Raw genomic sequence first — 15,494 nt, 5'->3', positions numbered from 1 at the left:
CAGAGACCTAAAGTAAGATACCAGGAAATTGGCAGTATAGACTTTTAGAAGTTTGTCAATTTTTTGCTTATGTAAGGAGGTAACATTTTGAGGCAGCTCATTACTAAGACTTGTGGTTTTAGCTGCCTGGACATTTGCAAGTTCCTTAGTAGAGGGATTGTTTTGAATCTGAATCCCTAAATAAGTGTAATGTGACACTACTGCCAGTAACTGATTATTAATGTTCCAATTGTAACAACTAGATCTAGATGAATGCCTAAAAACTATATTCTTGCTTTAGGTGATGTTCATTTCAAGAAACACATTTTCTAACTATCTTCCAATGTCGTTTAATTTTTTTATGGTTTGAGATAAAATAAAACAATATTGTCTGCATAAATTAGTAAATTGATGTTTGGGCCCTCAAAGAAGGATGGTTAGATTCTATTGAGTCTAGATGTTGTTGGAAATCCACAATATATAATGAGAATAAGAGGGAGCCAGAATGCACCCTTCTTTGAATCTGTTCTTTACAGATATCTTTATTGAGTTTTTTATTAGAAATACCCAGAAGGACTGCAGTACACATGTCACCGTAAAGCTCAATCAACATGGCTAAAATAACTGGCTAAATGTGTCATTTTAGAAGTTAGAACCGAAACGTTGGTCAATCTACTCTATCAAATGCGTAGGAAAGATCAGTTATAGCCACATACGGGTTAATTTTCTTATAACGATTGTATTTTTCTCTCACCATATTAGGTAATATAATGTCATTGATCCCCAGTTTTGAAAATAGTGATTGTTTAAAACGAATAACATTGTTTTTTTTCCACGCAGTTCAAGAGGGTATCTAATAGAATTTCTGCATGTACTTTCCCTGCATAGTCAAGCAAGACTATTGGATGATAATTCTGACGAGTGTCTCTATTTTCCTTCTTGTAAATAGGGAGAATTAGAGAACCTCTCCAAGAAAATTGAATGGGTAGAATTCAACACAATACTTAAATGAGGGAAATAATAGCCTTGTCTATTCAGGACTTACAATATTGTAATAGTACGCCATCAGGACATTCTGGCGTGGATAGTCTATTGGACTTGAGAGGCTTAATATTGTTTTCCTCAGTAAACCATAATTCTGTTACTGCAGATTTGGTCCACAAAAGAAGAATGGAATCTTTAAAATATAACTTATGTAAATCTTGGAAGTGTTTGCACAAAACCTTTTCTCCCACAGAGAGTACCATTTTTAAAGTAACTGCGCCAGTCATGGTGATTACATGAAACCAAAACTGCAACATATTGCCCTTGGTTAAAGTATTGTGTATATTCTGCCAAGGCTGACGTACAATTATCTAGCTTGCCCATCACTGAGACTGAAAGGAACATGTAATAGCATTTTGTGTGTTGAAATAACTTGTTTAACATATGGGGCTTGAATCATGTTGGAGAATTTTCCAATTACATTAACACATCCTTAGATTTCGAGGGCGGACAGATTTACTTACCTCTGCAAAGACAGTTAATTAATGAGCCATATTTGTACATATATCATTTTCCCATTTTAATATACAATAGTTATGATGGAAATATTCTCCGTTCTAATTTCACAGTAGAAGAAATGTTTAGAGTCAAGCTAACTTCAATTGAATTGTGGCATTAAACTCGCCCACCAATAGAGCAGGCAATTTGGGGTGAATATTTATTATGTTTAAAATTGCAGCCATGGTATAGCTAAAAATGGAATCAAAACAATTGCCTGGGAGAAAGTATACATGAAACAACAGCTGATCATTAGATTAACTAAGTGAATTGTCTATTTTTACTGCCTTTGGGGTATTTAAATTGCTATTAATATGGATACATTTCCAGTTGATACATTTGCCTAGTAAAATCGCAAGATCAGCTTTTGCGTGAGCCACCCAAAACATAGTGGTGGGCTTGTAATGAGCTATAATCAGTAAAATCCCAAATTGTCAGGCGCTAAATGAAATGTACAACAGTGTTACTACACTGTTTTGCAATTCCCAATGGGGTCGCAAATTGCAACGCTCATTAATATTAATGAGCCTCTCGCAATATGCGAGCTCATTGGGAATGCCAGCACTCCCAGAGATGGTGGCCTGCTGGGCTCACCAGATCACCATGTCGGGGACTGCTTTTTAATAAAGCAGCTTAAAAAAAATGCAGCCTGTTTTCCTCAAGGGAAAACGGGATGCTTTTTAAAAAAAAGGAAACTTTTTTGTTAAATTTTTTAAGGGCAGGCAGTGGTCCCCAAAAATATCTTTAGATACAGTCACAAAGTGGAAGGGGTCCCCTGAGGACCCTCTTGAAGAAGGTGGTAATTTTCAAGTGTTTTGCGACCATAATTGCGGTCACAAAATATTCACACATATTTATTTATTTATTTATTTATATTCTTATATAGCGCCTGAATAGACCCCCGAAAGGGTATCTCCGCGCTTTTGCCGGGGGAGAATATAACTCGTGCTAATCCATGGTCAGAGGGACAGTTAGGCTATGATTAGCCTAACTTGCATTGAAGACGCAATTAGGAAGGGAACGCCCCTTCCTAATTGCGACTCGCAATTCCTAAATAGCGAGTCACAATTTATTTGCAACTCGCTATTTAGAAATTGTACATGGCCAACAGTGATTTTGCATGCGCAAACAGGTTTGCAAACCCGTTTGCGCATGCAAAATCACGACGTACATCTGGCCCCCTGTTTTATGTTTGTGAAGGCCTTCGATGCTCTATGAAATAAGCTGTATTCAGCGTCAGGTGTGTGATTCAAACCATAACTCTTGTCTAGCAGATTAACTTGTTGTTAGGCTGCTTTTACTTATCTGCAATCTGAGTATATTTTTGAAATGGAATATATTTACCTTGTGTCTTGAGTGGCGACTACTGTCAAAAGGTTACCTTTGAAGAAATATCAATCAATACATTTGTAAAGCCAACTACTCACCTGTGAGGGTCTCAAGGCGCTGAGGGGAGGAGTGCTGCTACTGCTCGAATAGCCTGGTCTTGAGTAGCCTCCTGAAGGTAAGTAGGTCCTGAGTCTGCCGTAGGCAGATAGGCAGGGTGTTCCAGGTTATGGCGGCGAGGTGGGAAAACAATCTGCCGTCAGTGGTCGTTCTTCGGATGCGGGGGAGGGTGGCGAGGTCAGCGGAGTTGGCCGTTCGGGATGTAGAAGGTGATTCGTCTGTTGAGGTATGTCGGTCCGGTGTTGTAGAGTGCTTTGTGTGCGTGGGTGAGGAGCTTGAAGGTGATCCTCTTGTTGACCGGAAGCCAGTGCAGGTCTCTCAGGTGGGGTGTGATGTGGCTTTGTCGAGGGATGTCGAGGATCAGGTGTGCATAGGCATTCTGTATGTGTTGTAGTCGTTTCAGGAGTTTGGCCGAGGTTCCTACATAGAGGGCGTTTCCGTAGTCTAACCTGCTGCTGACGAAGGCCTGGGTGACCGTTCTTCTTGTTTCGGTGGGGATCCACCTGTAGATCTTGCGGAGCATGTGGAGGGTGTTGAAGCAGGAGGACTAGACGGCGTTGACTTGTTTGGTCATGGAGAGTTTTGCGTCGAGGATGAACCCTAGGTTGCGTGTGTGGTCGGTGGGTGTTGGTGCTGCTCCTAGTGCGGTCGGCCAGCAGGAGTCGTCCCAAGCCGAGGGGGTGGATCCGAGGATGAGGACTTCGGTCTTGTCCGAGTTCAGCTTCAGACAGCTGTTCTTCATCCGCTTGGTGACGGCTTGCATTCCTTTGTGTAGGTTGGTTTTGTCAGTGAGGGGGCCTTGGTAAGGGAGAGGATCAGCTAGGTGTCATTGACATAGGAGATGTTGTTGAGGTCGTGCAGTGGGGCCACGTGGGCGAGAGGTGTAGATGTTGAACAATTTAGGTCTGAAGGATGATCCTTGGGGTACGCCGCAGGTGTTCAGCGATGCTGAGGGTGTCATCGGTGCTGGTTGAGATTCTGAGGGTGTTCCCGTGGATGATGGCGATTCCTCCTCCTGTTCGGTTGGTGCGGTCCCTGCGGGTGATCTTGTAGCTGTCCGGGATGGCTATGGTGATGTCAGGTGCCGAGGAGCGGTTCATCTAGGTCTCCGTCAGAAAGGCGACGTCTGGGGAGGTGGAGTTGAGTAGGTCCCAGAGTTTGATGGCGTGCTTGCGGACGGAGCGGGTGTTGAGTAGGATGTATCTGAGGTCAATGTGACCTTTCTCGGTGGGTGGATTGGTGGAACAGATACTGGTGAAGCTGCAGCTCCAGCAGGAGAAGAGTCCTTGGGTTGGCCAGGAAACAGGTGTGTGGTCGTCCGGTGTTGAGTGCGGGGAGGGTGCTGGCATCGTAGTGGTGTCGGGCGTTGTGGCGTTCGTGGGGGCCAGGGGGTGTGACGTTGGGCACGGTCCAGACACGGATGGGAGCAGACAGGCTTGCCTTTGGCACGCCTTTGGCACAACAGTCGTGCGGACATGCAGCGGCTGCCATATAAGGGGAGGTGGGAGGGAGAAGCAGCTGGGAGGCGGGAGCGGGGCGGCAAATGGGCGAGCAGGGGGGCGGGGCAGCAGGGGAGGCAGCTGCGGGAACCAAGCAGGCGGGGAAAACAGAAGCCAAGGGCGACAACGATAAAATAATAACAGCGCAGAACAGGAATAAGGCAAAACAATTGGACAGCTTTAGACAAAAACTAGACAACTAGACAAAAAATAGCTAAGAATTACAAGAGCAGGTACAAAATACAGCAAGGAGGGGCAGCAAACTTACAGTAGCGGTAGCACCAGGGCTGAGAGTCACGGAGACACAGGTGGTGCTGTGCGGCGTGGGAAGCGACCTTACCTGAAAACAGGGTCAACGGTCGCCTTAAGCTGTGCTGTACTGAGAGAATGGAACCTACGAAATCTCGATTGAGTAAGTTGTATGTCAATGCCATAATATTGAAAGTTATCCCTGTATGTTCAGGATCATGCCACAGAATGCAGCCGATTGAAAGCTGGTTCTAGCAAAATGTATATTCACAGTAGAATAGTCATGTGTCTGGAATTCAGCATGAGCAATATCGGTGGACTGAATGACATTTAATTTTGGAATATATAAAGTCGACTTTTCATCAGGAATACTGTTTTCAAATGTTAGGTCGGTTGTGTGAGCCAGAAGTGAAATGTTGACCTCAGATAAATCTAATCCTGTGTTTAGCTGAGAGGTGAAGGAATCGAAGCCCATCTGCCCTAAAACTTCACATGACTGATGTAAAGAGCTTGTTCTAGGGCATACGGTTTTGCTGTGAGAGTCAGTTCTGTAGTTGTGACGACAGAATTTAAAGACGGAGTTATGGATGAGATCTGTTCTTGACTGGAAGAGGGCAATCTGATTTTATATTTACATATACCCTTTTTCTTAATCATGTCTTTTTATACTACGTTGGGTGTTTAAGAATCGCCCGGTTCTGAGACAAAGATTCTTTTTTATTGCCAAAAGTTTTATCCAGTGAAGTTTAGTATCTGAGGAGTTGGAGAGTTACTTGGAGGAGATTAGTATGGTCCTATCCCCTGGGTTCTAAGGGTTATCACATAAACTTAATGATATTATAAATGTTTCATTATTTCAAGGATTAGTATCAATTTGTATAAATCTAGTCAATTGTGCCACTTTTTGGTAATTTATGGCTCGTACACTTGATGTTAACATCTCAGAACATTAGAAATTGGAGAAAAATAATGTCCTCAGTCATTTCTGGTAGCAGATAGTGCAGTGATGGCAAGTTGATACCAGAATTATCTTCTGGTGTTAATTGTTCCGATTTTTTTCACCTGACGGGACAATCTTCAATATCTTTATCGCCATTCTCAATTCACAGAGGCTAGCACTGGAAAGACCACGGCTCTGCCTTGGCCATTGTAAGGTTCAGAGATAGGATCAAACATCCAGAGGCGGGTCAAAGATGCTGGAAAGAATACAAGCCCCTCCCCACAGGAAAATGAATGAAAGCCGGGTTTAGGAATTTGACACCACAACTAGCATTGAGAAATAAATTACCACAGAGTCTCTACCCCACAACCATTCATTCAGCCCCACTGGGTTGTCGAAGGGCATAGCTGACCACTCTCCCACACCAGTAGTACTACGTCTCTCTCTGCTTTGTGCCCGGGAGGGAAAGCAGGAAGGCCCTCCTATAAGCGGCAAAGCTCATTGAACTGGCATGGAGGACAGCAAGAAATCTCACACAAACACCCTAGTACAAGTAAGATAGGACAAACAAAATGATCAGCCTCCCTGCTGGTCACTGTACACAGAACAGCATTCATGGGTAGAGGGCCCTGTAATGCTACTCACTGATTTTATATTTCTATATACCGCATACTCGACTTGAAGGTATTGGAGTACTTGACATAAGCATCATTTACATTACACAAGGTCACATTCACTTTTAGGCAGAAAGGGGCTTAATTATGAGCCCCTTGCGTCGCAGATAAATATGCGCCACACAGCAACATATTTTGCAGCAGGCGAAAGACTGACACAGGCCCAGTCACATGGGGCTTGCCCCATGTTAAAGTACACATTGCTGGAGTTGCATCTGTTTTCAGACACACTCCAGCAATGTGTCATTTTTGCGCCAACAGATACGTCAGGATTCTTGATTTATCTGTCAATCCTTGTGACATGGAGTGCCATACAATAGGTCCATGGTGTCACAAGGAGGGCACACTGAAAAGTGTTGCATTGCTGTTTTGCCACAGTATGCAACACTTTTCCTAAATGAGGCCAAAGAGATTAAGTAATTTGCCCAGAAGCACAGGCGGTTAAGTCGACGCCTAAATCCAACGCCGAGTTTCAAACCAGGTTCCACAGCTCCAAAGTCGACAGCTTCAGCTGTAATGGCACACCTTCTTCCTTAATCACTGATTAACTTAGGAGAACCATGGAGTGCACAATTACAGACTGAGTCAGCTTTGGTGAACATATGCATGGGAAGCAGGTTTACACCATCTAGGACTTGAGCACTAGTTAACTATCAGTGACATCACTTATGTCAGCATCACATGTGGATACCGGCCTCTGTGTTCTCTACAAGGCCCTTAACAGCTATAAAGTCACACTTAACTTGGTAATGCATTTACACAGACCCTTCTGATTCCAACATGCTTACTGCCTTCTCCTGGTGCTCATTCGAAACTCATCACACGTTAGTTCTATCTCTTCCCATGCATGTGACTCACATGTTTGCTATATCTTCTTCATGTATCTTCGATGCTCTGGTTCTCCCAGGGCTTGTTACATTCTTCTAACTTCTCCACTCGCGCTGTGTTGTATCCTTGTGGTTTTATATCTTAACTTTAACTCATGTGCTTTGTCTCCTACTTATGCTCTAGTCATTCTTTGCGGAGCGTTTTTTTGCCCTCTTTGACTCCGATGGCAGTGGCGCCATTAGCCTGGATGAGCTGCTAAAATCTTTGAACCTGCTTATACATGGAAATGAAACTGACAAACTTCACTTCCTCTTCCAAGTCTATGATGTGGATGGTAAGGGACTGAAGTCCAAATGTTTGTGTCTATTTAATAATTTTCTCAAAGGTTCTGCTGTCTGTATTCTTCTAAAGAAATATTTACTAAATGCCCCTATCCTTTCCGTCTATCCCTCTGTTGCAGTATTCCCGTCCTATTTCAAGCTTTCTAAAAAGTTGTATGTTCTCATGATATCCTCAGGCAGCCCAACCAGCCAGGTCTCACCCTTATAAGTATACAGAACAGCTCTGTTTGTCACATGGAATGATACAGTGATAATGGCTCTAGTACGCTCCATACTTACGCATTGTATTGCTGTGCTTATAGGGGCAATTCCTGGTAAGTGATTCAATTCATTCTTCTCTGATCTTGAAGAAGTTGGCAGAATTTCTGAATATCTTACAAAAGCCCCCAGTGATGGTGCCCTCTTAGGGTCACATTTCAAGACGTAGGTGTGTCCCTTAATAAAATCTAGGGTTACATTTGTGTAACTGGCCGCTGGAGCTCTTCTAGAAGTTTCTAATGTCTCAGCGCAGTGGAGGAATAGTTGAAATGAAATGGTTCTGAAACTTAAGTTATGCTTCTGTATCCTACCATCTCCTCCACACTATCACCACAGATCTTCAACATTCCATCCATGTCAAAGTCAAGTAAGGAAGGTCATCTTCAACTCAGTGAAAGTCAATCAGTCATGGTCAACCATGATTTCAACATAAAGTCCCAGATAAGTGGAGTTACTGAAACCAGTTATTTTCTTCTTCGCCAACTGAAGTGGATTCTAACCTAATTTCCTCTATATCTTAGTCACTTTTCTAGCCACCGCTGAGTTGAATAATAACCACACCATCTCCACTGGCTTAGAGACCCGTGGATCATTTCAAGCATTCCAATCAAATCCTAATTATTATAATGCGTTTTCAACATATCTCCACCAAAGAGGCATACGAGAGGTAGGGCACAGGCAGCAACATAACCCAAAATGGGAGGGATCATGATGTTGTGCAATTGTAGTCGCCAGTGGTTCCTGCTGTAAACACACCAATTTCATGACTTTCGGATTGATTGTCTCACATTTTTTTGGGAGACACTGTAAAAACAAGCATTTGCAATGCAATAGGTCTCGCCTTAGGAAAGTTGGAGCTATTGGTATGGTAAATGACAAATTTTTAATTTATGTGTTTTTTTTAAAATAACATAATTAATAGCTTTGTCATTTACAATGCCAATAGTTATAACTTTCACAAATGTGACACCTATAGTAATGCAACATGTTTTGTATTTACGTGACTTACATGTGTTGATATTACAAAAAAAATGGCTTTTATTTCTTTTGAATAATTAATACTTAAAAGTGATTCTAATTTATAATGGCAATAGCTTAAACTTTTGTAAATAACTTGTGTGAACATTATGTTTAGTGTTCTCACCTTCTAAAGCACTCGCATGCATCGCACCGCCAGAACAGGTGAGTGTGTTGAGGGAGAGGAGGGGTGAGTGTGGGTGGGGTGTGCTCGTGTGTCTGTTGTAGTGTGTCTGTGCGTGCGTGTGTCTGTCTGCGCGTGTGTCTGTTTAAGGGGGGGGGTACGTGTGTGTGTGTGTATGCAGTGTGTGTATGTGCGCATGCAGTATGCTACAGACACCATCTGAATGCTATTACGTCACCTAACATCTTTTGTGCAGTATGAATTTCATGATTGGACACGAGATTCATTTATCCAAAGGATTTAAAGTGTTAGCGTCCTATAAAATATAGATTTGTTGAGTTTAACATCGACTACAACTTCTGCAGTATGTTACAGACACCATCTGAATGCTATTACGTCACCTAACATCTTTTGTGCAGTATGAATTTCATGATTGGACACCAGATTCATTTATCCAAAGGATTTAAAGTGTTAGCGTCCTATAAAATATAGATTTGTTGAGTTTAACATCGACTACAACTTCAGGCAGTTTGCCACGATGAACTTTACATAACCTCCCGATACCAACCCAAGAAATTAGCTGTAGAGTTTCCCAATCGGCCGCCTGCTTTCATGTGCGGCCAGTGATAACACTGTCCAAGATGAAGTACTAAAAAATCACTTTTTTCGAAATTAAGCCCTCGGATCAGTTTTAGCCTTCTCGAGGGAATGCGGTAATGATTAATAGAGCCCCTTAAATGACGGAATATGCACCAGGAAGTTTTCACTAAATGAAATATTGTTTCAGCCCTTCATGAGGAGAAACCCAGCTGGAAAAACTACAGCCGAGATCCCAGAGCTCTGATTCCCCTCTTCCAGCATTAATCACATTGAACGCGGCACCCTTTTTATTTATTATTTATCACTCCTCAACACTTGCGCGCGCAATTTTCAACTCCAAAGTCTTGTGTGTCGCGGATATCTTTTTATCAGAACCCCAGACAGCGTTGCTTTTCTTCGGAAGAGCAGGACAAGGGATATTCTCATAGAGAGTGCGCATTTACGATTAGTATTGTTTTAATTACTGCTCGGGCTGTAATTGAATCAGCCGGAGCACTTGGCCTTCCTCCATTTGTAATTTATTTAATTCGCTTTCGGTTTCCGGCCGTTAGAAACATAAGTTAAAGTATCTGTGTCATTTCTTGTGAAGTGTTTAATGTGATTACCCTGCCATGCTTTATTATTGTTATAGTGCTGCTTTTTTGAGGAAGAGATAGGCCGCTCCATTCAGAAGTGCACGGTCACTGCGAGTTTCTTCAAGTTCCCGCCGGGCCGCCGCGCTGCCTGCGGCGACCCGGAAGCGGTTGGCCAGCCGGCCAATCGCAGCGCGGCCCCAACCGGAAGTCCCGCCCCCATCGCGGCGCGAGAGAGAAGAGACTGTCCGAGGAGCCCCGAGGGCTCCTGATCGAGTCCCGGTCCCGAGATGGGGGACCGGGTGAAGAGCGGCCGGGCGCATGAAGAAGGCGGGGCTCTCATGTGGTGAGAGTGCCCCGCAAAGCGCAACCGCCGCCCGAGAGGCACGCCGAGCACCGCCAGAACAGGTGAGTGTGTTGCGGAGGAGGAGGGGTGAGTGGGGGTGGGGTGTGCGCGTGTGTCTGTTGTAGTGTGTCTGTGCGTGCGTGTGTCTGTCTGCGCGTGTGTCTGTTAAAGGGGGGTGCGTGTGTGTGTATGCAGTGTGTGTATGTGCGCATGCGTGCGGGAGCCTTTGTGTGAATGCGAATAGCAGGCAGGGCGACGCAACGTGCGCGCTCACGAGCTGCAATCTCCAGGAGGACAGGCTCGTCACAGTCTGCTGTCCACATTCCCTGGAAAGCGGCGACATTAGTTGTCTCCCTAGACAGCAAAGCTTCGCTTTGCTTACGTCTAGGCGAGACCTAAAAATGTTTCATGTTTTTTCATTGCCCTTTCTCGTTGTCGGGATGAGAATAGTTGGTTAATCAATGCCGTTTCCAAACAAAGGGGCCGATTAGGATTGCGGTGAATCTGCATCCTCCGGGCTGGCAGAAGCCACCGCCGGCCCGGAGGATGCGGATTCACCGCTGCGGTGATAGAAAAGACCCCCCGCCAGATTAGGATGGCAGGGGGGTCAGGAAGACCGTCCGCAGCTTTTCCGCCAAGGTCCCGCAGCGGAAAAGCTCTAATATGGTTAGGATGCATGGGGAAACATGCTTTTCCGCCGTGGAAAAGCATGTGGTCTTTTCTGTTTGGGGGCCCATTGCGGGCCCCCAGGGTGTCAGGGGGCGGGGGGTCACATGGGGCATACCTATCGTACCCCCCTGCATTTGCTTGCACATAGCGGCAGGCACCGCGCAGTGCCTGCAGCTTTGTGCATGCAAATGCACTGCATGTATTTTTAGCATTGCGGCGGGTGCTGCTTCAAGCAGCACCCACCACAATGTTAAAAATACAGGATGGACCGGAGGGACCGCAGCTGCCCCTGCGGACGGTCCCTCCACCTCTGGGGTGGCGGACGGACGCAGGTCCGTCCGCCATCATAATAACCCCCTAAGTGTAAAATTAACTAGATACATATGAAAAATTGTCAGGTTTCACATATGGATGGTTACATTTTGAATAATGCAATGCCTTTGACACTGAATCAGGTACCAGAAGTTGAGGTAAAGTGTTTTACTTTTTGCCAAATGGAAAATAAAACCGTGAACAGTTTAGGCACAGCATCTTCATCCTTAGCCCTATCATTACCCCTGTCAACTTTGGATCTGTGAATACCAAAGAGGCATGACAACTAGAACTCAAATCTACAAAAGATCTGCAGAAATTGAGCAAACAGCGTCATGCCAATTTTTGTCTACAAGGTGCTGTTTTTGTCCAAGTTTTTTCATAGTAACTTATGCTATAGTATCTGACCAGCATAACTCCTGTTCCTGACGTAAAGGAGCAGTTTTTTGGTGTACGTCCGTGTGCTACCCTTGGCATAAAGTCACAGATCCCTAAAGAGACCCATCCTCTTAGTGAGGTAGGGATGTTACTTCACCAGGCACCCATGAGCTTCTCTTTGAGGCATGGGGTGGCCATCTCATAGATGGCATTGCAATCCACATCAGCTCCTAGTATGAACATTCCACTTCTTCGGTAGGTGAGAGGTCCCAGTTCCCTAGAACACAGTCTGATGTTGGAGTGTACAGCAGCCTTTCTGCATGTCACCCCCACTCCCCAATTCACCGGATGTCCTGAAGATCAATGAGGGTCCAGTGAACTGTGCGGTTCTTGTTGCTCTGGCCTGGCTGTGTTGGTTTGATACTCAGTCAGACAGATATTCCTTTCTGCAAAGAGGCCAGCTCTGCCTCTACAGAGTGAACCTCATGTCTATGGAAAGAACGTTCTTCAGGTACCTTTAGATTCAGTGTGTGGTTCCTGAGGAGTTGGAATATCCTCAGAGAACCTCGAGGTCCTGCTAACTGGTGCTAAGTCTTCCATGAAAACCCAGAATAAGAGGAAATGGCTTCAGTTGTGGGCATTAGATAGCAATATCAATCCTTCTACCTGCTTGTGAGATGATGTGATCTTTCTGATTGTTACTTCGAACTACAAATTGCTCACTTTAGAATATTCCCTAGGAGTCAGACTGGATCTGGAAGCTTTCCTTAGCAGTGCTTCGGTGTGCAGCTAGCTGGCTACCAATTTCATGCATCCTGTGGAACTATGGGCGAAACACTTTGCCACATCAGAATGAGTCCAGTCCTCGGTCCTCCGAGCGAGGTTTCCCTAACACCAAGCCATCTGATCAGTGCACCAGGCTGCCCAATATTACTGGGCCCCAACAATCAGGGCACCTTTCCACCACTTTATCACATTACACAGTGGGCCACTGGATGCCAAGCATTCTCCAGGTTGGCCCCAGCTTGGATGAAGTTTCTGCTAGGAGGTGAAACCCGCTAGGGGATGGCACCTTAAAGTCAGCTGGATCTCAGAACAGCCCTCTGAGCTACCTGCTCTTCTCTTTTTAGGGAAGGCTTAGATTTTGATGCTGTCCAGGGGGTGTATCACCCTGGCGTCGCTACAGATAAACCAAGGGGGATGCCTCCCAGGGCAACTCCCACTGCAGACTCAGTCTCACCTCTGCCTGCAATAGGGTGGCAAACAACAAGCAAATAGAGGTCCCCGAGTCACCCACGTGCCTCTCATTGGAAAGGACCCTGGTTTTAACACTGACCTGGGGGTCCCATCTATGGTGAGGGGGCTGGACCAGCCACCCTAGCCTCCATTGGCCTACCTTATGCATGTGCTCATTGTCCTCACGGTTAGGCTCAAGTCCAGGTCTATGGCTTTTCAATCACTTCCTACAATAGCATCACGGACCTCTGCTGTTGTTTTGCTTTGGTATGTTCTGGCTGGCTACCGGCAGCTCACCTACATCGTGGGCACAGCCGTGCCTGGCGGCAATGGGGCTTGTTCAGTCCTCCACTCATGCTGTAGGGTCCGTTTGTCTCCTCCGTAATGCCGATCCGGGTCCCGTCTCTCTTCCCATGTCCTCTACCAGGGCCACGGGCCCAACTCTTTTCCATGTGCCAAAGCCAGTCTTATCCGGCTGCCATCTTAAACACAGGAACGCCCCAGGAACAGCGAGCCTCTGTCAATGCAATTCGTAGGCCATGAGCCCCATCAGCACAGTAACTCAACACTCCTTAGGAGTTTCTAATTGGCACACCAGGAATTCCAGGGCACAGGTTTCAGTCAGATTACACGTGGGTCACAGAAGCCACAAATACAGGAGGGGATGGAGAGGAAATTGGGGAGTCCAGCACACGTCCTCACCTCCAGAGTCCATGGGAGAGGGTAGGTGAATACACAACCCTTCTCCAGGAAGGAACTGTTGCTATATTGAGAAGTGGCTCCGTGGCACTCTAAGGGGCCCGTTTATCTGGAAAAATGGGTCATATGGGCTCACAAAATCCAACGTGATAACTCTTTCTCCACTATCATAACGTATTTGACTATCAGCACTATTAGGATAAATAACATTTATCACTAATATACAACAACTCAGGGTAGATTGGGACAATATCCACTAATTCTGAAGAATTGCTTCTGACTCATTTTAGAACACTGCACAAGAAACAAGTTGACCTTTTCACAGAACCTTAAATCCAATATTCCCCCTATTGGTTCACACATTATTTTAATCTTGGCATTAGTTACCTTTAATGCAAATTGTTTGGCATTTAGGCAACCTAGAACACATTTTTAGTCTAATCACTTTCTCAATCTACCACACTCCTCCTGAATAGAATGAGCATCACTCTCCTATCTGGCAGTGTGATTGAAGATGTCTAGCAATGATCCTCTTTTGCCAGACAAGGAGGTGGGGGGCGGGGGGGAGGGGGGGCAGTGGATGGAGTCCCAGCTGCTGCTGTAGCCGAAGCCTAAGGTGTTTTTAGCGGTTGTGTTTCCACCCAAGAAACCGGGTGCGATAAGACCGGTTCATTCATGATCGGGAAGAGCGGAATTGTTATGAAGGCCTTAGGTGGCTAAAAAAATCTGGAGCTTACTGCCAGACAAAAAAGTTGAAAAAATACCCTATAAATACACTGTATTTAAAAATCGTAAGCCTATACTTCAGTAGGGCTGCTCAGCCTTTCATCATTTTGGCATAAATAGAATGAGGACCACTGTGATGTTCAATGATAAACCGCACTATCATCATCAAACGTAGTTTCATTTTGTAAAGTATCCTATACCAGCATACTAATTATTATTTAAAATTCTAAAATCCACATAAAGACAGATAGATAAAGGGCGATCTTTAGTCATGGCTCCATCATTGAAACATTGGCTGAATCAAGTCTTTCAGATCGGGGTGAAAGAGATGTAATTTGCTGGTCGTCACTTGATAATGTCATGAAAATAAAGAATACACCCTGAACTGCACACTGCACATCAGCTTCTTGACACAGTAGCATGAAGGGGCTCGTTTATCTTTAGGACCAGGCGATCTGTGATTTTCTGTGTGTCTCTGGCTTAAACTGAAGTTTCTGACCTTGTTGTGCTTAGCTCCACTGAAGCTTTCTTCCTTGCAGGAAGTGGTTCCATTGACCCGGATGAGTTGCGCACGGTCATCAAGTCTTGTCTCAGTGAAAGTGCCATCTCGTTGCCTGAAGAGAAGCTGGATGACTTGACCTTGGCCCTCTTTGAGTCAGCTGACAAAGACTGCAGTGGCTCCATCACTTTCGAAGAACTGAAGGAAGAGCTTGAGAATTTTCCAGAGGTCATGGAGAACCTGACAATAAGGTGTGTTCTGGAAACTGTGTCTGAGCTCCTGCCAATATAGTGGAAAGGTCCTCCCCTCCCTGAAGGCAATCAAATGTGTTTGCTTTACTTTTCCATTTCATTATAACTAGAACTGCATCACTAACCATCCAGTGTTCTTGAGCAATGCACGGAGAGCAACATTAACAGTCAGGAAGATCTAAGATTAAAGTACATTTAGAAGAATTTGAAAGAATTGCACAGAGACTAGAATTGTACCTTTATACAGTGAACAAAACTTAGCAAACTCTCTTGTGAGTAGGAATTAACGAAGAGTGGAATTGTTGCAAA

General features: G+C 44.9%; 1 protein-coding gene across 1 annotated transcript in view; it reads left to right on the top strand.

Moving 5' to 3' along the window:
• NOX5 (NADPH oxidase 5) overlaps nt 1-15,494 on the top strand; it is a 226,376-nt gene that overhangs the window by 5,116 nt on the left and 205,766 nt on the right. The window contains exons 2-3 of the mRNA XM_086958956.1: nt 7,341-7,491; nt 14,975-15,185. Coding sequence (XP_086815082.1) covers nt 7,341-7,491; nt 14,975-15,185 — 362 coding nt within the window. The remainder of the gene's footprint in view (nt 1-7,340; nt 7,492-14,974; nt 15,186-15,494) is intronic.

The sequence above is a fragment of the Lissotriton vulgaris genome, chromosome 2_1 (assembly GCF_964263255.1).
Source record: "Lissotriton vulgaris chromosome 2_1, aLisVul1.2, whole genome shotgun sequence".
Lineage (NCBI taxonomy): Eukaryota > Metazoa > Chordata > Amphibia > Caudata > Salamandridae > Lissotriton > Lissotriton vulgaris.
Note: the sequence above shows the minus strand (reverse complement) of the source record. Positions and strands in the feature narration are given on the sequence as shown.